The sequence below is a fragment of the Trachypithecus francoisi genome, unplaced genomic scaffold (genome assembly GCF_009764315.1).
Source record: "Trachypithecus francoisi isolate TF-2019V2 unplaced genomic scaffold, Tfra_2.0 Lachesis_group21, whole genome shotgun sequence".
Taxonomy (NCBI): domain Eukaryota; kingdom Metazoa; phylum Chordata; class Mammalia; order Primates; family Cercopithecidae; genus Trachypithecus; species Trachypithecus francoisi.
This window is the reverse complement of record NW_022681467.1, coordinates 23,176,865-23,203,069: the sequence shown is the minus strand read 5'-3', so window position 1 is coordinate 23,203,069 and position 26,205 is coordinate 23,176,865. Positions and strand designations below refer to the sequence as shown.

The 26,205-nt window shown below is 41.5% G+C and overlaps 1 protein-coding gene across 3 annotated transcripts in view; it reads left to right on the top strand.

The window, feature by feature from the left end:
• ATRN (attractin) overlaps window positions 1-26,205 on the top strand; it is a 179,395-nt gene that overhangs the window by 91,253 nt on the left and 61,937 nt on the right. For all 3 annotated transcript variants that reach the window (XM_033185808.1, XM_033185810.1, XM_033185809.1), the window contains exons 12-20: window positions 1,795-2,015; window positions 4,908-5,029; window positions 5,934-6,072; window positions 7,678-7,868; window positions 11,267-11,486; window positions 13,040-13,225; window positions 13,795-14,028; window positions 20,461-20,598; window positions 24,118-24,211. In XM_033185808.1, the coding sequence (XP_033041699.1) occupies window positions 1,795-2,015; window positions 4,908-5,029; window positions 5,934-6,072; window positions 7,678-7,868; window positions 11,267-11,486; window positions 13,040-13,225; window positions 13,795-14,028; window positions 20,461-20,598; window positions 24,118-24,211 (1,545 nt within the window). The remainder of the gene's footprint in view (window positions 1-1,794; window positions 2,016-4,907; window positions 5,030-5,933; window positions 6,073-7,677; window positions 7,869-11,266; window positions 11,487-13,039; window positions 13,226-13,794; window positions 14,029-20,460; window positions 20,599-24,117; window positions 24,212-26,205) is intronic.

Below are 26,205 nucleotides of genomic sequence, written 5' to 3'. Positions count from 1 at the left end.
CTGCACGTTTGTGTGTTTGACCTTCTTGTTCCCTCCAGTAGATAAATGGCTACATTGTTTGAATACTTTTCTCTGCATTCCATTTTTCCCCCACATAACAGTATGTACTGGAGCTCACTCCACAGAAGTATGTAGAAATTTTCCTCATTCCTTTTACCTCTGCCTAATATTTCATTATGTGGATGTATTACAGTTTGTCACATCCCCAATTGATGGACATTTGGGGCTATTTGAGTCTTTTGCTATTATCATTAACCCATTTATGCCTAGTGTTCCATTATTGGAAAGCTAAGCTTGTGGGAGTTATTTATATCCTACTGCTCAAGGTCATCCCCAAGGTCTGATTTTTCACACAAAAAAATGTGCCCTCTGGCATAAGTGGGTTAGTGCTGTAGTGAATAGCCTCATGTACTTCTTCTTGTATTTTTGCTGTTCTGTCTTTGTAATAGACTTCTAGAAATGTGATTTCAGATTCAAAAAGTAAATGCCAAGTTTTGTTAGAGCTTGCCAAATCCCTCTGTACTGCACCATTTTACATGCCCAGCAGTAGTGTGTGAGAGTGACTGTTGCCCCATAGTCTCATCAATCCATATATTGTCAATTTTTTGTGCTGTTTTTGTTTTGCTAGTCTTATAGGTGAGAAATGCTACCTCAGTATAGTTTTAATTTGCATTTTTCTTGCACTGAAATTAGAGCATCTTCTCATATGTTTAAGGTCATTTGCATTTTTTCTCTGCAAACTGGCTGAAGCCCCCCTCTATGTTAGGGATAGTCCTTTTCCTATAACATAACTTGTAAATCTTTTTTTCATAGCATATCATTTGTTTTTTTACTTTGCTTATAGCATTATTTCCATGTAAAACATCTTTTTAATTCATATAACCAGATTTTTCAATCTTTTTTTCCCCTACCTTCTAGATTTTAAGTCTTTTTTTTTTTTTTTTCACTCTCAGGTTATAGAGAAATACACTCATTCTTCTAGTGCTTGTGTGTTTTGTTCTTTGCAGAAGGTGCTCTGATCCATGTGGAATTTATCCCAGAATATAGAGAAATAGATTCAATTTTATTTTTTTCCATATGTTTAGTTATCTTGATACCATTTACTAAAAAGACCATCTTTTCCCACTAATGTAAGATGCCGCTTTTACTGTCTACTAAATGTACATGTGTGCTTTTATCTGTTTATGATTGGGCTCATATCCATGTACCAGTACACAACTTCAATTGTACCAATATACAACTTTAATTACAGAGGCTTTTACCTGTGCTTTAAATTTGTACATTTTTATTTTTAATATTTAAAAAATGAAGATATAGAATTGCTGTTTAGTATTAAAAGATGTGAGCATGTCCTGACACTGAAATTTTCCAATGACTCATGGTTAAAAGTCACCAGGCTATCATGAGAACTTTTTAATACAGTAGCTATGATGAGGAGGCAGCTTATTGGAACTATTCTGGGTGGTTATAGGCCAGGATGAAAGGAAGAATTTGGAAAGGAAGGGAACAAGAATGTTTTTTAAGACCTTGAAAAATAATTTCTTAGAAGACTTATGTAAGATTTGTTTGAAGATTGTCTGTAAAAAGTGTATCATGGTAGCTGGATGTGGTGGTGTGTGCCTGTAGTCCCAGCTACTCAGGAGGCTGAGGCGAGAGGATCTCTTGAGCTCAGGAGTTTGAGACCAGCCTAGGCAACAGAGTAAGATTCTGTCTCAAAAAAAAAAAAAAAAAAGTATAGAATGCAATTGTTATCTAAGTCTCTGGTAAATTTCTTCTCTCCCTTTTTCCTCTTAGTACCATGTATGTGTTTGGTGGTTTCAATAGTCTCCTCCTCAGTGACATCCTGGTATTCACCTCGGAACAGTGTGATGGGCATCGGAGTGAAGCCGCTTGTTTAGCAGCAGGACCTGGTATCCGGTGTGTGTGGGACACAGGGTCATCTCAGTGTATCTCGTGGGCGCTGGCAACTGATGAACAAGAAGAAAAGTTAAAATCAGAATGTTTTTCCAAAAGAAGTATGTTTTTTTTTCTCTACTTAGATTTTAATGAATTTGAGACCTCATTTTATCTGAATTGTGAAGGAACTTAGCATATGTATACTTTTTATGTTCACTTTATTATCCAAGATTATTCAGTAATAACTTGTAGAACGTGTTTTTGGGTATTTGAAAATTGGTTTGTAAACATCTCGGATGGGGACATACCATGTGGCTCGTAGAAGCTGTCTGCGGGTGATGGAGACATAACCTTCTTGGCATTGTGTAGACTTTGCATACTGACCCCAGATCCCGGCTGTGGTTGCTCTGAGGCAGTTCCATCCAGTAGAACTTTATTTTTGATGATGGAAATCTTCTGTGTCTGGACTGTCCCGATATGGTAGCCACTAGCCACATGGGCTATCAAATACTTGAAATGTTAATTTAATTTTAATTTAAAATACATTTGTGGTTACTGGCTACCATATTGGATGCAGATCTAACATTAAGGATGAAATTAGGAGAGTCAGCCCAGAAAAGCCATGTTGTGAAGTAAATTATTTTGGTGGAGAGAGGGAGAGCTGCTGTCCTTGCCAAGTATTTTTGTCTAGCTTCTCTAGTTGGATACAACAGTGATATCAAGACAGACAGTTACTGAGGATGGGCAATGATCCCTGCTTTTAGAACCTCCCCTCATGTTTTCCAAGCTGTTTTCTTCCTTCTGCCTGCTTTGCTGCTTGTCCTGTATTGCTGTGACATAGAGCACAATGCAGTACAGTGAAGCGATATATTAAAAAGTTCTTTTTTATTTTATTTTTATTTATTTATTTTTTGAGACAGAGTCTCTGTTGCTCAGGCTGGAGTACAGCAGCATGATCTCAGCTCACTACAACCTCCGCCTCCCAAGTTCAAGTGATTCTCATGCCTCAGCCTGTAATACTCAAGCTGAGATTACAGTCACCTGCCACCATGCCCAGTTAGTTCTTATATTTGTAGTAGAGACAGGGTTTTACCATGTTGGCCAGCCTGGTCTGGAACTCCTGACCTCAAGTGGTCTGCCCCCCTCAACCTCCCAAAGTGTTGGGATTACAGGCATGAGCTACTGTGCATAGCCAGAAAGTTCTTTAAAAGGAAGAATGTTGTCTCTACAAGATATTTATTTACATCAAGTAATTTAAAGTATGTTGGCTGAATTTCTTACTAGTAGGACTGGTGTTGCAGTTAACTTGAGAGTTATGATGGATAGAAGCAGCTTTCATTCCTGGCATGCTGCTCCAAGTTAAACTTTTCACGAACATAAATTCTCAGTAAGAACACCCTGGGCTGGCCACAGGGGCTCATGCCTGTAATCCCAGCATTTTGGGAGGCTGAGGCACAGGAATCACTTGAGCCCAGGAGTTCAAGACTAGCCTGAGCAACATAGTGAGACCCTATCTCTACCAAAAACAAAAATTAGCCAGGTGTGGGCGTGGTAGTGCAAGCCTGTAGTCCCAACTACTAGGATGGCTGAGGCGAGAGCCCTTGAGCCCAGAATGTTGAGGCTGCAGTGAGGCATGATTATGCCACTGGCACTCCAGCCTGGGTGACAGAATGAGATTCTGTCTCAAAAAAAAAAAAAAAAAAAGCCACCCAGGCAACCCACCCAGGTTCATTGGTGGGCTGGTGGGTGCTGGAGAACCAAGGTTACCAGAACTTAGCAAGGTTAGTTCGTCTCTTGAAAGGGATAAAATCAGTGAAATAGTTCATTTTTAAACAAAATTTTAAAAGTTCAAGTTAAATGTACATGTTTATAGGAAATAGTGTTGAATTACCTTAGGTGTTCATATCAACCCATTTGCTGTCATCTCATCTGAGACTTCAGTTCCCTGTTTCACCCCACTTTCTGGGTGGGCCCAATCCTTGGGATAATGACCAGGACAGCAAGAGCAGCCTAAGGAGCCGACTGCTGGGGTCTTTGTGAGGGTGGGACCTGCCTTTTCTTGTTTGTGAATTCCCCCATGTGCCATGTACACGAGTTGGTTGAACAGATGAGACAACATGGTTGTGCAGCCTCTCTTTTTTTTTTTTTTGTGGGGGCGGTGGGTACAGAGTCTCACTCTGTAGCCCAGGCTGGAGTGCAATGGCGCAATTTCAGCTCGCTGCAAGCTCCGCCTCCCGGGTCCTGATTCAAGCAGTTCTCCTACCTCAGCCTCCTGAGTAGCTGGGATTATAAGAACACGCCACTATGCCCAGCTAATTTTTCTATTTTTAGTAGAGACAGGATTTCACCATGTTGGCCAGGCTGGTCTTGAATTCCTAACCTCGTGATCCGCCCGCCTTGGCCTCCCAAAGTGCTGGGATTATAGGCATGAACCATTGCGCCCAGCCGTGCAGCTTCTCTTTTCTAGAGTCAACAGGAGATGCAGCAGGTCTGTAGTAGCCCAGAAGTTCTCAGACTTGCACTCTTGAATTTACATGTACGTACAAAATGCAGCTCAGCCTAATGCCTCCTGCACAGTTCTGTAGTGCTGCCTACTTCCTGTGCCCAAATTAGCCTTGCATTTATAACTAGGAGGAATGACTTGATCTCCTACAATATTTTGGCTCCTGGGCTTCTTTGGTGTTCATTCTATTACTAGTTGATTTTTTTTTCTTGGAAAGAAAAGTATTCAAAGAGCCAGAATTTACTTTCATTATATCTTACAGTTGTTAAATTAACCTATCCTTGTTTTCACTTTCTGTGTACTTCTTTCTTTGGGGGTACAAAGCAGTGTTTCTTTAGATTGTCTATCTCTAAATATTATTTTAACCAGAACATACCAAATATATTTTCCTGCCAGTTTCATTCTTCATTTTACTTCTTAACCATTGTTACGATTTTTTTTTAACTTCAGTCTCAGATTGTGCTCAACTGAAGTTGTCTCAGTTGATGAGATTTTCTTTTCTTTGTAGCTCTTGACCATGACAGATGTGACCAGCACACGGATTGTTACAGCTGCACAGCCAACACCAATGACTGCCACTGGTGCAATGACCATTGTGTCCCCAGGAACCATAGCTGCACGGAAGGCCAGGTCAGAGGCTGTTTCTCAGAGATTTCAGAAAAATCCTAATTTGTCATAGGTTTAGCTTTTATAGTGTATATGGTATAAATAATAGCCCAGAGTTACTTTTCAAATGGGTTTCTATTTGGATTTTATTATCCCTGAGGTTTTCTTTTAGGAAGAGATGTTCTTTATATTCCAAGGGTCCTACTAGCCCCGGGAATTTGTTGTGTTTTAGAAGAAGGTAGGACTGTTGTCCCTGGGCATGGTGGTGACTAAGCACTGGATCCTTGGTTTGAGGCATCTAATAGTGACCTCACTTTACCAGTGCCAGGTTTTGATAGCAAGTTAGGGTTTGAGACTGAGAGTGAGTCAGGTGTATAGTGGCCCGTTTTGAACTGTGGAAATGACAGACTTTGCAAAATCTCCTTGTTTTATATCTTGGTTTGGCATAATCTCACTGCTCATCATATATAGATTTCTAAATTTAAGTTATAAGATGACCCAGGCTTTTATAGTTTTTGGCAGCTTACAAGACTTTTTTTTTTTTTTTTGTCAGTCTCATGCAGTTCATAAAATAGAAAACTTTCAGACTTTTGAAGTGAGCATTTGAAAAGCAGCAAGGTCAACATTCCCATTTTACAGATGAGCAGGTTGAGGCATGGTGTTTAAAAGAGTGGGCTGCTTCCTTGCCAGTTAAAAGCATGTCCTTGACTAGAACATTCCATTGTAGTGTTCCCACTGCGGAGCTACTGCAACTTTGTCTGTCTGTCTATCTATCTATCTATCTATCTGTCTATCTATCTATCTATCTAATCTATTTATTTGCAGTTTGCTTCCTCAATTAGATTTTATTGTCTAAGTGTTCTGTTAGTCCTCACCGTAAGTTCTCTCTGTGGATTCAGGAGAAAAGCTTTTGTCCACTGTGTTCTAGATCTCCATTTTTAGGTATGAGAATTGCCCCAAGGATAACCCCATGTACTACTGTAACAAGAAGACCAGCTGCAGGAGCTGTGCCCTGGACCAGAATTGCCAGTGGGAGCCCCGGAATCAGGAGTGCATTGCCCTGCCCGGTAGGCCTTGCAGGGTCATCTTGGTGTGTGTGGGTCCAAGACTTCACCCCACTTCCCCCAACACTGTGCAGCCTAGCTTGAACCTAGCAGAGGGGAAAAGCTAATTCTGTCCATTCATCCCTCACACCAGTATTATGAGGTTTTTTGTTTTTAACTAAAATACTGTTCTTAAGTATTTCCTCCTACTGTCCTTTGAAATAAAGTGAAACGTCCTTCACTGCTCTGGAGAATTTAGTGACAGCTTGGTTCTGTATCACTGAGCCTGCTCCTTGTCTCTTTCTCATCCACCTTCGATAACCTGGGACTAGAACACGACGTCTCAGCAGCCAGTCTGCTGAGCACTTTATGGAGAGTACTTCTTGTTAACCACTGGGATTTATTTGTCGGCACCTGTGAATGGGCCTTCTCTGAGAAGGAGAGGATGGGTATTTCTGTCAGCAGCACCTTTTAGGGGTGATCTCCAGCCCTGAAAACCTCAATATATGCTACTTCTGAGGTTCGGGATGATGAATTCAGGGCCTGAGACCAGCCAGCCATGATTGAACCACTGTGATATATTTGTTCAACCAGGATGGTCCAGGAAGGGGAACTTCCTTGGCTCTGCACAACATCTGAGCTTGTTTAGGGAAGTTGATTTGGACCAGGCCCTTTTTGAATGTCCCTTGTAAGTTTTTGATTCAGCTTGCAGAGTGGGACTCTTTTCTTTATCTCAGTGTGTCTCAAATTTTAAGGTACAGCAAAAGACCTGGAAATTTTGCGAAAGGCATATTCTGGTGCAAATGTGCGGTGGGACCTGGAGTGTGCATTTTATCTGGTCGACTGCTACACTGTGAGGAGCAAGTCTTTGTCTGTTCTTAAATGATCTCTTTCCCATGGTACCTTTCTTTTATCTCAGTGATTGTTACTGTTAGTGAACATTGTTGATGTCTCCAAAGTACTTTGGTTCTGGTGAAGTTACTTTGTTCTTTCATTGTCTTCCAAGAAGCATTCATAGCTTCTGTGCAGTACCTTGTGTGGGTTCAGGATGATCACAGGTAGCAGACTACAAGCTTGCCTTGTATGCTATAGCCATATCACTTGGGTTGTTTCCCAAGAAGGACCTTCTCTTCTTGCTTTTGGGATGCTGTGTATACTTGATTGTACGTTCCACCTGATAATATGAAAATATAGTGCAGCTTTTGGAGACTATAAATTTGTTAATTCCTTGCTTTGTTTCCATTCTTGCAGTTTTTACCCCAGCTGCCCAATATGCATATTCATTTGTCTGCTCTTCACTTAGGATTTTAGTTTTCTTTCTAATTGTTCTTCAGAAGGAAGTATACCAATCTAATATTGGCACCAAACTGGTGTTTTCCTCTAAAACATAGGAGAAGTGACCTCAGAATATGCTTTTTAGGATCTAGGAGATATCACTAGTAAACATTTTTAAATTCTTGTATTCTGCATTTGGCCCTTAATAATGTGTCAGAGGCTCCCACATCCTAATGAAGTGCCTAGAATTTAAATTAGAAAGGCCATTTCGGTATTCAATAATTTGAACTAATAATATAGTAGTTTTGTCTGATTTCTAAAACTCTTTTTTTTCTCTTTTCCCCTTAATGAAAGAAAATATCTGTGGCATTGGCTGGCATTTGGTTGGAAACTCATGTTTGAAAATTACTACTGCCAAGGAGAATTATGACAATGCTAAATTGTTCTGTAGGAACCACAATGCCGTTTTGGCTTCTCTTACAACCCAGAAGAAGGTAGAATTTGTCCTTAAGCAGCTGCGAATAATGCAGTCATCTCAGAGCATGGTGAGTTAAAATCCTCAAAACTTAAGTTTCTGGTATCCACCTTTCTATCAAGGGCATGACTGCAACTTGCATGTGGAAGGCTGTGGATATGTGTGATGTGCTTGGCAAGAGGGGGAGTGCTGGTAAACGCAGCCTGAGGGACTGTGGGTTTGTGCTGTCAGAGTCACTTCCTTATATGCCTTGTTAATCTTAAAAATTTTAATACTTTGTATATATAAGATCTATGAATAATTATGTGGGGGATGAATTGCAACATGTATATGTGTACATACTCTGGTGACATCAGTAGGTGATTTCATATCTGTTTTACCTCTAGATTCTGCTAGGGGAGAAGGAGATTCTCGGTCACTGATAATTAGCTAGGTTGGATTAAATCACCTGAGTTCCTTGAAGTTAAGGTATTATAATAGTGCATAATACTGTATAATTACCATTAAGAAATGTACATCTCGGCCGGATGCGGTGGCTTATTACTCCTGTAATCCCAGTACTTTGGGAGGCTGAGACGGGTGGATCACCTGAGGTCAGGAGTTCGAGACTAGCCTGACCAATATGGTAAAACTCCGTCTCTAGTAAAAATACAAAAATCAGCCAGACATGGTGGTGTGCGCCTATAGTCCCACATACTCAGGAGGCCGAGGCAGGAGAATTGCTTGAACCCAGGAGGTGGAGGTTGCAGTGAGCCGAGATCACGCCACTGCACTCCAGCCTAGGCGACAAAGCGATACTCCATCTCAAAACAAAAAAACAAAACGAAACAAAAGAAATGTACATCTGCTTGGGTCTTTCACAGCCCAGCCGTCTCAAAAGAAGAGAGTACCTTCTTTTCAAGAGTTTCTAAGCCCAGAAAGGCTCAGTTCTCTGCCTGTCCACCCAGTGCTCTCAGGGTGCTTATAGTCGATATTGCATCATCACATTTTGTCATTTTTAGTCCAGAGTCATAAATTGTGATCCTACCCTCAGTTAAGTAGACTCATAAAACAAAGTTCTTTCAGCAGTTTCAGCTGTGGTGCAGAAACGTTTAGTGGAAATGTTCTTATCAAGCAGGGAGGAGTTGAGGGCAACATTTCCTTGGATACAGCCTTCTTCATGTGAAGGTATGGAAATGTGGCCTGGGTCTTGGCTGCATGTGGCATCTGTGTACCACCTATAGGGCCATTCTGAGACTGGTGGGAGGTGCCCTGTATTTACTTTTCTCCAATTAGTCCCTTTTTTCAGTGCAACTTAGATAGGGTATGGACACTCAAACATTGGCGACATATTCTTAGTGTGTTTACCTCAGGCTACTGTGACCACATTTGGCATTTCATAATACTTTGATAGCTTTTTCAGATTTCAGAATCTCCATTGGCAACTGTCTCTGTTGTTTCTCTTCCCATGTCCAAATGTGGGTCTCTTCCAGCATTCCATCCTTGACTGGCAGCTGACCTTTCCCGTAGTCATTCGTTCCCTCAGAAAATGGATGGTTCCCAGCTTTGTTTATTACCCTGGCATCTCTAACAATGACTCTCGAGTCCACAGAAGTTAAAAGGGTTCAACCAGGTGGCCACAGATATACTTCTGGTACCCTTTCTCTCTTCCTTAGGTTTTCTAACTCTAAACATTTCTAGGTATTCTAATCTGCTGTGGCCACGTTTATGAAACAGAAATTCACAGTCTTAATGATAAGACTGACAGATGAGAGACAACTGAAGTGTAATGACCTTCCACAGCTATACCTCTAGATGTAGCCCAGTTGGTAGAGCCCAGATTTTTATGGAAAAACAGGAAAGGGCACCCAGCCTAGCCTTTAGGACAGAGACTGGCTGGTAGAAAGCTGGAAGGAGGTGACCCCTGAAGGTGAGAAGGAGTGAATTAGGATGTCGAAGAGGGAAGGGCTTCCTGTGCATTAATTAGTACTCCCATGTGTGAGATGTAGAGGGAGATGATTAAGGGAATGGCTCTTTGAGTGAGCTGCAGGTAAGTTTGCATGGTTGACTGCAGGCTGGATGGGAGGGGATTTTTATAGTTGAGCTTCAAGAAGGAACCAAGGCCAGACCCTGCGAGGCTGTGGCTACTATAGTAATGGATCTGAGTTTTATCATGAAGGCAAAGAAATTATTGAAGGGCCTTTCAAAAGTATTTTTAACTTTCTTTCTTTCTTTTGGATCTATTTATTTTTTAGGTCTTTTAGTAGGCATGTGTATTTTTTCCTCTCAAAAATGGAAATAGGCTGGGTATGGTGGCTCATGCCTGTAATCCCAGCACTTTGGGAGGCCAATGAGGGAGAATTGCTTGAGCCCAGAAGTTCAAGACTAGCCTGAGCAACATAGGGAGGCCCCGTCTCTACAAAAAGTTTTTTTTAAAAAATTAGCCTGGCATAGTGGCAGCACATACTTGTAGTTCCAGCTACTTGGGAGACTGAGACAAGAGGGTTGCTTGAGCCCAGGGATTTGAGGCTGCAGTGAGCCACGATCATGTCACTGCACTCCAGCATGGGCAACAGAGCGAGACCCTGTCTCAAAAGAAAACAAAGGGAGGGAAATACAGTATATCTTTTGTTTTATAACTACCAAAATTAGGAATACTTACCATTTCTTGGCTAAACTTTTTATTTTGATTTTTAAAACTTTTTAAAAATTGCAATGAGAAGGAAATTTCAGGAGAGCAGAAGACAGACTATCCCAGGTGTCACTGTCCTATTATTCCCTATAAAATCCAGTACCAGGATGGATGAATGGATAAAGCAAATGTGGTGTAAGTTGAATATCCCTTATCTGAAATGCTCTGGACGAGCAGCGTTTCGAATTTTAGAATATTTGCATTATACTAATCAGTTCAACATCCCTAATCTGGAAATCCAAAATGCTCTAGTGAACATTTTCCTTCAGCATCATGTTGGCACTCAAAAAGTTTTAGATTTTGGAGTGTTTTGGATTTCGGTTTAGGGATACTCAACCTGTGTTTGGGGATAGCCATCTCTTCATATAGGTATTTCAGAACTTAAATACTGCTTTGCTATGATTTCTGTGAATTTTACGATATATTGTCTTCTCTGAGCTACATTTTTATCCTTTATAAAATGGCCATATTGAAGTGATGATCTGTCCTGATCTACCATGGCTGAGTCAAGGGATAGAGAGGTTTTCTATGTCTATGGGGTATACTTAACTTGGTGGTTTTTATCTAGAAGCTTGTTTTGGTCAAGATGTTGGTTATATTCAGGCCAGGCATGGTGGCTCGTGCCTGTAATCTCAACACTTCAGGAGGCCGAGGTGGGAGGATCGCTTGAGCTCAGGAGTTTGAAACCAGCCAGGGCAACATGGCAAGACTCCATCTCCAAAATTTAAAAAAAAAAAAAAAAAAAAAAAAAAAAAAGATGTTGGTTGTATTCATAGTTGTGTCTCTTTTGCCTTTAGTCCAAGCTCACTTTAACCCCATGGGTCGGCCTTCGGAAGATCAATGTGTCCTACTGGTGCTGGGAAGATATGTCCCCATTTACAAATAGTTTACTACAGTGGATGCCATCTGAGCCCAGTGATGCTGGATTCTGTGGAATTTTATCAGAACCCAGTACTAGGGGACTGAAGGCTGCGACCTGCATCAACCCACTCAATGGTAGTGTCTGTGAAAGGCCTGGTAAGTTCATGGGTGAATTAGGTGGTATTCAGAGTTTAATGTGAGAGAAACCATAGGAGGCATAGTTCATTGCTGAGATGTGTGAAGTAGTCATGAAAACAGATGAAGTATTGATTTCAAGCATGCAAAGCAGAGTATAACCCAGATTTCAGAAGCAGAAGGAAATATTCTGGGACCCTGAATAGTTTTAATTATAAACAAAACCAAAAATAACTAACTATTCAAAGTACTAGTAACCTACTCAAAGAAACGGATATTCCAATTAACAATGAGATTGATAGGTTTATTGACCAGAAAAAGTATTGAGAATTGCTCTGAAAGGTAAATATACTGGTGTTGGCAGAGAAATGCAGTGGAAGAAAAAACAAAGAAGGAAAATAAAAACAAAGAAAAGATTAGTAAAGCAAGCAAGTCACTACAGGAACAGTGTTCAGAAAGGTAGTGTCAACAGGGAGAAAAGTGATGAGAGCAGTTCTGTAACCGAGGACAGAAGCAACCCAGAACTGTGCGAGAGCTGTGGGAGAGTACTGAGCGGACAGACACTCGGAGTAGCTTCCCAGCTCTCAGTCTCTCTGGGCTACATTTCGGCTAACTAAAGGCAGGCCCAGGGGTAGCTGCTGCGGCATGAAGACAACCCAAAACGAGCCTCCTCCTCCTCCTGCAGAGGAACTCATAAGCAGTCGGTGGAATTGTGGGTTATTTTGGGAGGCTGGACTCCATTTGCATTGTGTCCAGTTTTGGGAAAATACTTTGTCTGAGGAATTACAGAGGTGTAGAAGAGAATTCATAGCATTGTAGAAGTCACCTTAAAATATGATTTCTAAACTTCTCTAGGGGAGCTGTCCAGCAGCCTTTCAGAATTCTGAATCCTTTGGTGAATTTAATGAATGCCATGGTCCTTCTTCCCTCCAAAATTGCAAACATGAGATTTTACATATTCAAGTGGGTTGTAAAACCCCTAAAGTTCATCCTGGGTCCCCAAACTCAGGGGCTTACAGCCCTGCTTTTTGGAAAGATTCACTGTTTCCTCATCTTTGTCCTTGATGCTCTTTGAAAAGAAAATTTATTTTTTCCGCAAGCATGTAAATACACTTGACTACAGTAGTTGATGACTTTTATTGTTTTCTGTTTTCTCTCATTTAATTGATTGCATGGCACATTAATGGGTCATCACCCACATTTGAAAAGTCTTGACCGGGCACAGTGGCTCACGCCTATAATCCCAGCACTTTGGGAGGCCAAGGCAGGTGGATCACGAGGTCAGGATATCGAGACCATCCTGGCTAACATGGTGAAATCCCATTTCTACTAAAAATACAAAAAATTAGCCAGACATGATGGCATGCGCCTGTAGTCCCAGCTACTTGGGAGGCCGAGGCAGGAGAATCACTTGAACTGAGGAGGCGGAGGTTGTAGTGAGCCAAGATTGTGCCACTGCACTCTAGCCTGGAGACAGAATGGACTCTGTCCCCCAAAAAAAAAGAAAGAAAAAGTATTTAACCTTAGCAGACGTGGTGGGGGCTCTAAGTGTCTCTCTTGGGTTTCATTCCCAGCAAACCACAGTGCCAAGCAATGCCGGACACCATGTGCCTTGAGGACAGCATGTGGAGAGTGCACCAGTGGCAGCTCTGAGTGCATGTGGTGCAGCAACATGAAGCAGTGTGTGGACTCCAATGCCTACGTGGCCTCTTTCCCTTTTGGCCAGTGTATGGAGTGGTATACAATGAGCACCTGTCCCCGTAAGTGAAAAAGGGAGCCCTAGGCACTTATGCATGCCCTCTGTATAGGCAACAAGTCAGCCATGGGGCTGTGCTCTCAGCCTCTTAACATTTTAGAAACAAGACTGGACATGACCTCTGCTCAAACCTGACCAGAGACTGCCATCGAGACATTGCTGCCTGATGAGAACCTTCATACAGAATCAGGCTCATTGACAGTAAATAAATGTAGGACAGATCACAGAGTACAGAAATAACTTGTCCATCCTCAATGGCATATTGCGCAATCCATGTAATATCTCCATATCTGAATGTCCTAATTTGTAAAGTAAATGCTTTCCAATAGATAACCTCTAAGGTCCCTTTTGCCTTCAATATCCTGGAATTGAGAGAGGAGGGAAGGGTCATCTCTGTTATGTATTGGGCAGAATACTGGGCTCTTTACATTTGTTATCTCTTTTAAATAATCAAGACAGAATAGTATTTTTGACTCATGCCAGTTGAATAGTCTGTTAAAGAAAAATGTAATTTAAATACAGTGAATTCAGATCTACCTGTGATAGTCAATTACAACTTTTTCTTTTTAATAGCTGAAAATTGTTCAGGCTACTGTACCTGTAGTCATTGCTTGGAGCAACCAGGCTGTGGCTGGTGTACTGATCCCAGCAATACTGGCAAAGGGAAATGCATAGAGGGTTCCTATAAAGGACCAGTGAAGATGCCTTCGCAGGCCCCTACAGGAAATTTCTATCCACAGCCCCTGCTCAATTCCAGCATGTGTCTGGAGGACAGCAGATACAACTGGTCTTTCATTCACTGTCCAGGTAAGATGCCTTGCATATCCAAATTCAAGTGTTTCATTACTGATTTATGAAGAATAAAACCTTGAAAGCTACGTTGTGTATATGTAACTCCCTTCCCTCAGCCCCTTCCTTCTTCCTAATGGTTGGTACAAGAAGGAATAGACGAGAAGGTGTGATCCAAGGCCTGACCTGGACCTGCTGGGAGTGGTGGTGGGTTCCTAAGAAACCAATTCTAAGAAATTGACCTTTGATTCAGACTTGAAGTGACCACTCAGCAATGTATCTGTCTGCTTCTAGAACAACTGGGAGAGACTGGGCTGGTGCAAAGACTGCTCAGAGATTAGCGGTCAAGAACTTCTCTAAGAGCCTGTCAGACAGTGCCATTGACAACAGGGCTCTTTGTGAGGACTTTGTAAGGGGAAGTCCACTGTAAACAAAGGTTAAAGGCCAGAGACAGACTGGGAGAAAATACCTGCACTGTATGTAACAACTGATGATCATCCAAAATATATAAACTCCCACCCTCCAGATAAAAAATAAAAAGCTAAATGTGAACCCAACCGAAAAAGTGGTTATTGGAGATAAAGAAGCCATTATCAGAAAAAGAAATAGAGGCCGGGCGCGGTGGCTCAAGCCTGTAATCCCAGCACTTTGGGAGGCCGAGACGGGTGGATCACGAGGTCAGGAGATCGAGACCATCCTGGCTAACACAGTGAAACCCCGTCTCTACTAAAAATACAAAAAAAAACTAGCTGGGCGAGGTGGCGGGCACCTGTAGTCCCAGCTACTCGGGAGGCTGAGGCAGGAGAATGGCGTGAACCTGCACTCCAGTCCGGGCGACAGAGCGAGACTCCGCCTCAAAAAAAAAAAAAAAGAAATAGAAGAGGAAAATGTAAACTAACACCAGGAACCAATTTTTTGTCTGCTAAACTGGATCAAATTTTCCATGTTCCCTTTTTTCCTTACTAAGATTTGGGGGATCTGCAATTCCATTTTTAATCTACTAGGAGTTAACTTTTTAATGAAGTATTTAAATCTCTGCTTTTTCATTAATATCAAGAATGTATCTAGTAAAATGACAACCCAGAAATGGGAGAAAATATTTGCAGATTATATATCTAATAAGAATCTAATGTCCAAAACACATAACTCTTAAAACTCAACAATAGACAACCCAATTAAGAAATGGGTAAAGGATTTAAATAGACATATGTCCAGAGAAGAAATACAAATGGCCAATAAGCATACGAAAAGATACTCAGTATCATTCATCATTAGAGAAATGCAAGTCAAAGCCACAATTAGATACCACTTTACACCCACTGAGATGGCTATAATCAATAAATCAGTTAATAACAAGTATTGGCAAGGATATGTAGAAATTGGAACTCCCATGCAGGTTGGCAGGTCCTCAAAAAGTTAAATATAAAGTTATCATATAGCCCAGCAGTTTTACTCCTAAGTACATACCCAAGAAAATTGAAAACATATGTTACCCAAAAACTTGTATATAAATGCTCATGCTTATAGCATCATTCTCATAGCATCATGCTCATAGCAACATTATTCATAATAAGCAAAAGTGAAAACAAGCCAAATAGCTGGCAAATGGATGAACAAAGTATTGTATGTTCATACAGTGTAATATTATTTGGCAATAAAAAGGAATGAAGTACTGACATATTTTCTGACATGGATTACCCTAAAAAAAGCATGCTATGAAAAAGAAGCCAGGTGTAAAAGATGATGCATTGCATGATGCCATTTATATGAAATGTCCAAAGACAGTAGATGTTTAGTGGTTTCCTAGGACCGGGCATGGAAATGAAGAATAATAGGCATGAGGTTTTCTAGAGTAGCTGCAGCATTATTTTCTGACATGGATTACCCTAAAAAAACATGCTATGTAAAAGAAGCCAGGTGCAAAAGATTATGCATTGCATGATGCCATTTATATGAAATGTCCAAAGACAGAAAGTAGATGTTTAGTGGTTTCCTAGGGCTGGGCATGGAAATGAGGAATAATAGGCATGAGATTTTCTAGAGTAGCTGCACCATTTTATGCCCTCACCAACATCATATGAAGGTTCATATTTTTCCACGTGCTTGCCAGTACTTGTTACTGACCATCTTTTTAATTAAAACTGTTCTAGTGGACAAGAAATGGCATCTCACTGTTGTTTTGATTTGTATTTTCCTGATAACTGATGAAATTGAACATCAGCTTCATTAGTTAGCCTTTTGTATATCTTCTTTAGAGAAATATATATTCAAATTCTTTGCCCATTTTTCAGTTATGTTGTCTTTTTTATTATTGAATTGTAAGAGTTCTTTATGAATTCTGAAGTCCCTATTGGATATATTATTTGCAAATACTTTCTCCCATTATATGGGTTTCTTTTTACTTTCTTAATATGCCTTTTGAAATCAGAAGTTTTCAGTTTTGATTAAGTTCCATGTATCTGTTTGATTTTATCCCATGTGCTTTTTGGTATTGTATCTAGAAAATCAGTGCACAGAGCAAATCACATAGATTTGCTCCTAAGTTTTTTTGAAAAGTTTCGTAGATTTATGTCTTATGTTAGGTTCTTTATCCATTTAGACTTAATTTTTGTATATGGTGTGAGGTAGGGGTCCAAAACTCTGTTTTTGCCTGTGGATGTGGTCCCTGCACCATTTGTTGAAAAGACTTTTTTTTTTTTAACCATTGAATTTTCTTGGCACATTTGTTGCAAATCAGTTGGCTGTGAATCTAGGAGCTTATTTCTAAGCTCTCATTTCTGTGCTGTTGACTTTATGTTTCTCCTTTTGCCAGTATTACAGTTTTGATTACTGTGGCTTTGTATAAGTTTTGAAATTGGGAAATCTAATTCCTCCACCTTTGTTCTTATTTACAAGACTGTTATAGCTATTCTGGGTTTCTTGCATGTCCACATTAATTTTAGGAAGGCTTGTCATTTTCTGCAACAACAAAAAGCCAACTGGTTTCATAAGATTTGCATTGAATCTATTGACCAATTTGTGGTGTACTGCCAGTTTTGTTTGTTTGTTGAGACAGGGTCTCACTCTGTCACCCAGGGTGGAGTGCAGTGGTGCTATCTTGGCTCACTGCAACCTCCACTTTCCCAGGCTCAAGTGATTCTCCAGCCTCGGCCTCTACAGTAGCTGGTACTACAGGCGTGAGCCACCAACACCCAGCTAATTTTTGTATTTTTTTAGAGAGAAGATTTCGCCGTGTTGCCCAGGCTGTTCTTGAACTCCTGGCTCAAAGCAGTCCTCCTGCCTCTGCCTCCCAAAGTTCTGGGATTGCAGGTGTGAGCCACCACGCCTGGCCTTTGCCATCTTAACAAGGTTAAATCTTCTAGCCTATGAACCTGGAATGTCTATTTACCTCTTTACTTTCTTTTGGCATTGTTTTGTAGTTTTCAGTGTACATCATTGTCTTGTTCCTTTTTTTAAGGGAAAATAATTCAGTCTTTATTAAATATGATATTAGTTTAGATTTTTTTTATACATACCCTTTATTGGGTTGAGAAAGTTTCCTTCTGTTCTAGTTTTTTGAGGGTTTTATAATGAATGAGTGCTAGATTTCGTCAAACACTTTTTCTGTGTCTACTTAGATGATCATGCAGTTTTGTTCTTTATTCTATTAATACTATGTATTACATTAATTAAGAATGTTAAGCCAGTTTTGCATTCCTGGGATAAAGCCCATTTAGTCATGATGTTTACTTTTTTATCATGATGTATATTTTTAATCTGCTGTTGGATTCTATTTGCTAGTTGGAGATTTTGTGTCTACATTCATGAGGGGGATATAAGTTTGTGGTTTTCTTCTTTTGTGATTACTGTCTGGCTTTCATAGCAGGGTAGTACTGGCCTCTTAGAGTAAGTTGGAATATACTCCTTCTCCTCTATTTACTGGAAGAGTTCATCAAGGATTAGCATTAATTATTCTTTAGATGTTGATAGAATTCACCAGTGAAACCAAATGGGCCTGGCCTTTTTCTTTGTGGGAAAATTTTTAATTATTAATTCAGTCTGTCATAGATCTATTCAGATTTTCATTTTCTGAGTGAGTCAGTTTTGGTAATCTGTGTTTTTCTAGTAATTTGTCTATTTCATCTCAGTAATTGAATTTGTTAACATACAGTTCATAATTTTTATTTATTTATTTATTTTTTTGAGACGGAGTCTCGCTCTTTCACTCAGTCTGGAGTGCAGTGGCATGATCTCTGCTCACTGCAACCTCCGCCTCCAGGTTCAAGTGATTCTCCTGCCTCAGCCCCCCACGTAGCTGGGACTACAGGCACACGCCACTACTCCTATCTAATTTTTTTGTTTTTTTTTTGTTTTGTTTTTGTTTTGTTTTTAGTAGAGACAGGGTTTTACCATGTAGACCAGCATGGTCTCGATCTGACCTGTGATCTGCCCACCTCAGCCTCCCAAAGTGCTGGGATTATAGGTGTGAGCCACTGCACCCAGCCAGTTCATAGCATTTTCTTGCAGGTTGCTGTTTAGCAATATGTAGTCTCCTATTTAACCTGTTAAGGATTTTTTTTTTCTGTCTAGTTTGGTTTTATTCATTCTTTTACATTTTGCGAGGGCTCTAAATATTGTAAGGGCTTTTTTTTTTTAAGAGCTTGCTCTCTTATATTGTGGATGCAATAATTTAAGCCTTGTTGAATGTACTAAAATTTGTATTTTTCATTTTCTCATATTTCTTCCATTAACCCTTCCTTCAGGATTTGTTGCTGTGCATGTTTATCCTGGTGGTATTTGGAGATTGAGAATTTTCTTATACTAGTTAATCCTCAAGGTTAATTTGTATTAATAACTAAATGTGTAGATCTGTCAATATTGATCAGTGGTTGGGTGTGCTGAGCTGTTGTGAAGGTGTGGTATGATGTCCTGGAAAAGCTAGCAAGCCAGCCTCAGGACACTCCAGCTCTGGTCCACTTGGACTGTTGTTGACTGGTGTGCGCTCCTCCCTCGTTGGAAGAAGGAAGGAGCAATGGAGCTGGGTGTCTGGGTGCAATTAGCATGTTCATGGGTGTGCCCTGCCTCCCAGCCTTGGGTGGTAGGGCCACCTAAAGATAGCTGGCACATTGCCTTGAGTCTTCCTTCCTTCCTTCCTTCCTTCCTTCCTTCCTTCCTTTCTCTTTCTCTTTCTCTTTCTCCTTCTCCTTCTCTTTCTCTTTCTCTTTCTCTTCCTTTCCCTCTCTTTTCTGTTTTCTTTTCTTTTCTTTCATTTTTGAGGTGGAGTTTTGCTCTTGTTGCTCAGGCTTGAGTGCAATGGTGCTTTCTCAGCTCACTGCAACCTTCGCCTCCCGGGTTCAAGCGGTTCTCCTGCCTCAGCCTCTCAAGTAGCTGGGATTACAGGCACCTGCCACCACCCTGGCTGATTTTTTGTATTTTTAGTAGAGACGGGGTTTCACCATGTTGGCCAGGCTGGTCTCGAACTCCTGACCTCAAGTGATCCACCCACTTTGGCTTCCCAAAGTGCTGGGATTCTAGGTGTGAGCCACCACACCCAGCTGAGTTTTTTTTCAAACACTCAAATACTAACAGGTGCATAAACAGAACAAGTACAAGGCTATAGAAGGTTGCCAAGATGGTGAAAAACTACATCACATTGATCAACCACCAAGGCAGATCTGAAGAATCAGATTTTGCTTACAGAGCAGGTTGTGCAACTATGTAAATATCTCTCCCATCCCATTCCACCTTAGAGTTCTGCAGTGCACAGCCTGTGCAGCTGTCCTGAGCAGTCCTCAGAGGTCCAGGCTTCATATACCTTTCTAGTTGTAAAGCCTTATATCCATTAGGAGTCTTAGTAATCCCACTTGTGGAAATGTTTATCCATAAAGATGGTTATTTTTCTAATAATGAAAAATGTAAAGCAAACTAAATATTAGAATATAAGGGAATGGTAAAATAACTGTTAAGATTCATCAAAATCATTCTGCAATTTAAAGTTTTGTTTATAATTAATGAAATAATGTAGTAAAATAATTGTGATCTAAGTTAAAAAAGAAAGGTGAATATTAATATGAACATAATTGTGTAACACTGTATAGAAAAATACCAGAAGAAAATATATCAAATGTGAACAGTGGTCTCTGGGTGGTTGGATTGTATATGATCTTTCCCATCCTTCTATTTTTTAAATATACTGTCATGAGCATATGTTATTTTTTAGTGAATAACAACAAAAAATATTTTTTAGTATCACTATGGGCTTTCACCTTGCTGTGATACATTTTCAGTTTTCCTGGACTAGCTCTTCTTTGGTATTTTTTATCTTATTTCTCAAATTAGTTTTTAATGGGCCAGTTTTGATGATTTATCGAAGATAAATTAACTACAGAGATAATTGCAGATAAATCTTATTGAACTTACTCCATGCAGTTCTTCCATGGTACAGACCCCTTGAAACTCTTTTTCTTCCAGCTTGCCAATGCAATGGCCACAGTAAATGCATCAATCAGAGCATCTGTGAGAAATGTGAGAACCTGACCACAGGCAAGCACTGCGAGACCTGCATATCTGGCTTCTACGGTGATCCCACCAATGGAGGGAAATGTCAGCGTAAGTCAAATTGGTCAGATTTACTCATGGCAAATCGGTGTGGAACACAGTACTTCTATTTGACTTGAGTAGGAGGAAAAAAGCCACTTTGTTTTGGATACCACATTTCTTATTAAATCATACTGGTCAGAGGCTCAGCTGAGCTGAAAGAAAGAACCAAGGTTTCAGTGTAGCTGGTTAAAGCAACAAGCCAAAAATGTTAGAGTTAAGCCTTTGACCACATTCTGCAGTGGTATAAACAAGGGCCCAAAACCAGAGAAAGTACCAACTTCCCCTGTTTCCTTTCCTCCCATTGATCAGGGCACAGGTCAATAGAGGGATCAGCTCAGACATGGGAGTCTTGGGGCTCGTCTCACTGAGGAGAGAGCCCCGGACAAAAGATTCCAGCAGTATATGGACCCTAAGGTTGTGGGGAGGGCAAGGTATAAGGGCTAGGAGTAGGAAAGTCCTGAGTTGGAGTCTGTTAGGAAAGTGTCTTCTGAATTCCCCCCCTTCCCCCCATCAGGAGGCCTTGGTGCCTGAAGAAGACCTCAGCCCAAGGCCTCAGATAGGGAGCCTGGGAATGAAGGCTCCAGGGCTAGGAATGTAAACACGTGAAGGATTGTGACCCATGAGGTAGACCTGAGTCCTTAACTGCACCTCTCTCAGAGCCCCACACTCAGGCCCACCTCATAGGTCACGCTCTGCCTGTAGGGAGGTCCCCCTTCCCCCGGGGCAGCCAGGTAAAGCCTACGTCATTGCCTATGGTCAGGCCTAAAAAATCACACAGAGGCTTTTTAACCAGGAGCCAGGCTCCTCAATACTTCTAGTGTATTTTAAAGATTTAAATAGTCCCATGTTGGCTGGGCACAGTGGCTCACGCCTGTAATCCCAGCACTTTGGGAGGCCAGGGCTGGTGGATCACTTGAGGTCAGGAGTTTTAGACCAGCCAGGCCAACATGGTGAAACCCCATCTCTACTAAAAATGGAAAAATTAGCTGGGCGTGGTGGTGGGTGCCTGTAATCCCAGCTACTCAGGAGGCTGAGGCATGAGAATTGCTTAAACCTGGGAGGTGGAGGTTGCAGTGAGCCAAGATCACGCCACTGCACTCTAGCCTGGGCAACAGAGTGAGACTGAGTCTCAAAAAAAAAAAGAAAAAGTCCTGTGTTTCTCCTTTTATGTCAAATAGAAGCCTGCAAGCAATAGGACATTTTATTATGATATCAAAAATTATGACAGGTAATGCTTATGAACTGCTTTTTTTATTCTAATTTCCAGCTGAAAAACATAATGAGTACTATAGTTGAAAGACTCTTCAAAGTTCTGAGCAGGAAAAGTAAACATAGGGAAATCTCTACCTACTTCCCAGATCCCAACTCCAAACTCTTTGGCATGACCCTTCAGAATCTAATCCAAGACCAGCCAGGAGAGAGGCAGTGTTCTAGCTGTATGTCCCTTACTCTCCCTGGGGTTTAGTTTCCTCATAATAATAGGGTGGTTGTTGAGATGAAAGCAGAGCAGTACATGACACACATTCTGCAGGATACTAGTCAATACTCAGTAGACATGGGCAGTTCTTATTACCCTTCTAATGCCATTCCCCACTACTCCTAAGTAAAAGTTCTTGCTCAGATTAGAAGGTACTTGGTAAAAATGTTTTCCCACTCTTTGTGAACAGACTTTATCCGTTAGACAGTAACTAGAGTACCTAACAGAGTGGTAGAGTGTACAAGGCATTGTACTGTTAGCCACTCAAGATACAGGTGCTTTTATTATCCCCAAGATCACGTAAACTGCCCAGGGTCTCACAGTGAGATATGGCCAAGCTGAGAACCACGTCCAGTCTGTGCTGACCTTAACTACTGGGCTGGTTGTACTTCCAGATGCCATCATCCCCACATCTGCAGCTACATTCTGGAAGCATCACATTTTCCTCTGTGAGATCTACAGGGCCTGAGTACAATTGTATAGAACTTAGAGTTTGCCTTATTTTTCAGAGTCCTAATCCACAGTAGAAAGCATGGTGTTTAGAATACTGCAAATTGGCCGGGCGTGGTGGCTCACGCCTGTAGCCCTGGCACTTTGAGAGGCCGAGTTAGGCGGATTACGAGGTCAGGGGATCGAGACCATCCTGGCTAACAAGGTGAAACCCCGTCTCTACTAAAAATACAAAAATTAGTCAGGCATGGTGGTGGGTGCCTGTAGTCCCAGCTACTCGGGAGGCTGAGGTAGGAGAATGGTGTGAACCCAGGAGGCGGAGCTTGCAGTGAGCCGAGATTGCGCCAGTGCACTCCAGCCTGGGCAACATAGCAAGACCCTGTCTCAAAAAAAAAAAAAAAAAGAATACTGCAAATGGCACCAAGTCTTTGATGTTTTCTTCTTAAAATCGTATAGTCCTTAGGTAAGGATAGTAGCTATGGTTTCTTGAATGCTTACTGTGTTTAAGACATCATACACATATCATCAAAAACACCCCTATGAGATAGGTACTGTTGTAATCCCCATTATATGGACAAGGAAGCTGAGACTCAGAAAGGTTAAGTAGCATTTCCAGAGTGACAGAAGAGCCAAGTAGAGTAGGCTGGATTCAAACCCAGGCAGACGGACGTAAGGCCTTTGCTTTTCACTAATAAATTACACACCTTCCCCCAGTCTCAACAGAGCCAAGCGTCAAACACTCATGATTCTGACTTCAGCATCCATTCTGTTAATCTCTGCACTATTCTGTTTTATAGTTTTCTTTGGGTGATTTTTTTCCCCAAAGGATTTATTTTTAAAGCATACCTCTCTCCAACTGAATGCCTTTCATTTATTCACAAGCAAAAACAGGGTATAAAGTGAAAAGGTGTTGACCAAAAAACCTTTCATTTTCTTCAACTGGAGTATAATATTTATCACAGCTTGTATTATGTTGGATGATAAAAGGAGAGATTTTGAGATGGCCAGAGGAAGGAGATGGGAAGAACTATTTTCTGTAAAGGCAAAAAAGAAGGTGAAGCAAGGGTGGCGCGTCCTGAGGGCCCCTAAAGCGCTGACCTTGGCATTGGATCCTGGTTCTGAGTCCTGTGGTAATTCCAAATGTGGCCATCGTGGAGAAGGCACCTCAGCCAAGATCAGCCCTCCTTCAGAGGACAGTCACCTCCAGAGCACCTTCCTAGGGGCAGCGGCTATGTCTGTATCCCCACACCCGGCACCTGGCATTCTAGAGATGCTTCACAAATATTTGTTGAATGAATGAAAGAATCATAGCAGGGAAAAAGAGAGTCTATTGAAAAGATCAGAATAGTCATTGCTTCAGAAGGCAGTGGATACCAGCATTTACTTTCCTCCTGTCCTTTGATTTTGGTTCCTTTAATGTTACCTATACATTATTATCATTAGCTGAAAAATCATGAATCTTGCCCATTGAATGCTCTTACTTTAATCTGTCTTTCCTACTGAACTCAATTCAGATAAAATTGCTTGTTTTGGAAAAAGTCTCCCAATAGTCAGAATTTTTTAAGCCAGTTGTGACCTCCATTCGTTTTTCTTCTCTGCAGCATGCAAGTGCAATGGGCACGCGTCGCTGTGCAACACCAACACGGGCAAGTGCTTCTGCACCACCAAGGGTGTCAAGGGGGACGAGTGCCAGCTGTGAGTACCACACTCCCTGGACCACCAGGGAGAACCAGGAGGCTGTGCAGCTGCCTGAACCCCATCCTGAGAGCCACCTGCTTCCCTGTGTCTTGTTGCTGTGGACTCTGAGGGATCCCTGGGTTGATTAGTTTGAAATTTTGCCCATTCTACTTCAGACAGGTCAATCCCCAAACTGAGGAGGTCGTCGAGTTAGCAGCAGTTCCTTAATGGCTCTTGAATTCACATTTTTGTTTAAGTGATACTGACATTTCCTGGGTTGTTCATTTGGATTAGTCATTTTAACTTCAGCAACTACTTCATTTTTGTCATGTGAAGAGATTGTACTCTTTCCCAAAGAGTAGAGTTGGAAGAGCTGGTGTTTTGGTGATGGCATTTATTTGGTGTTTGGTTGTCTCATTGTGGAAATGATCCTCTTACCTTTAACATTTACTGTTACTCTAGCATTTTCCATGTTGAAGCATGTCAGGCATCTTCCTGGAGAGGGTTTGGAGTCCCCATCCATGAGGATGCAGGTGCAGCAGCATCAGGCACATTTAAGGTTTCAGACCTGGCCCTGCCTCCACTGAGCAAGGTGCTCTTGAGGCAAATCACTGTTCCCCTCATCTGTCAATAGTGGGACTAGCAATAGTTGTTTTTGGTGTCCTGTTAAGTTGAAACAGGAAAGATAGTTCCTCAATCAGTGTATACCGGGCTGTCTTGTGGGGAAACCTCATAAAACGCATGCATCCGCATTTACTCATTTTCAAGAGAAGACTTAAAAGTGTTTAGTATCAAAACACTGAGCCGATTAATCATTGTAAACATCATTATTTCTTTTTTTTTTTTGAGACGGAGTCTTGCTCTGTTGCCTAGGCTGGAGTGCAGTGGCGTGATCTCGGCTCACTGCAAGCTCTGCCTCCTGGGTTCACGCCATTCTCCTGCCTCAGCCTCCCAAGTAGCTGGGACTATAGGCTCCCGCCACCACGACCAGCTAATTTTTTATGTTTTTTAATAGAGAAAGGGTTTCACCATGTTAACCAGGATGGTGTCGATCTCCTGACCTCGTGACCCACCTGCCTTGGCCTCCCAAAGTGCTGGGATTATAGGTGTAAGCCAGCGTGCCCAGCCAAACATCATTATTTCTTAAATAACAGTAGTAATAATGCCACCAGTGATTGAGACGTCATCGCTAGTGCTACTCAGCAGGGTTTGGTCTGTCTACCTTTTTAGTTTATATCTGCATATATGTTTACTAGTTTCATGTTGCCCTAAAGCCAATATGTGAAGAAAAGTCTAATCCAAGGTTAAATTTAACTTTTAGGTCCACATTCCTTTAAACAGAAAAATGTGATTGAGCAAAATTAATCACTCTTACCCTAAGTTAGCTGATGCAACAAAGACATGAGGTGGCATCAAGTAAGACTTTCAAGTTCCTTCAAGATCACAGATGTAGGCAGGTGCTGCTCATCACCCTGGCTGAAGGGACACAGCATGCCTGCCTGGGAAAGGCTGTCACCTGCTTCCCGCCCTTTCCTCTTCGTGCATAGCTGTTGTGTTTACCTAAATGGCTTTGTGAAGTGGGAGGCTGGGTTTTGCTGATATTTATAGATGATATCTGTAGGGAAATTGTTTTCTGAGGAGAACATATTTTTTTTCTTTTTTTTTTTTTTTGAGGCTGAGTCTTGCTCTGTCGCCCAGGCTGGAGTGCAGTGGCCAGATCTCAGCTCACGGCAAGCTCCGCCTCCCGGGTTCCCGCCATTCTCCTGCCTCAGCCTCCCGAGTAGCTGGGACTACAGGCGCCCGCCACCTCGCCCGGCTAGTTTTTTGTATTTTTAGTAGAGACGGGGTTTCACTGTGTTCACCAGGATGGTCTCAATCTCCTGACCTTGTGATCCGCCCGTCTCGGCCTCCCAAAGTGCTGGGATTACAGGCTTGAGCCACCGCGCCCGGCCAACATATTTTTTTTCTACAGACTGGTGAACACTTATTCCAGTGATTCTTGGTATTTAGTC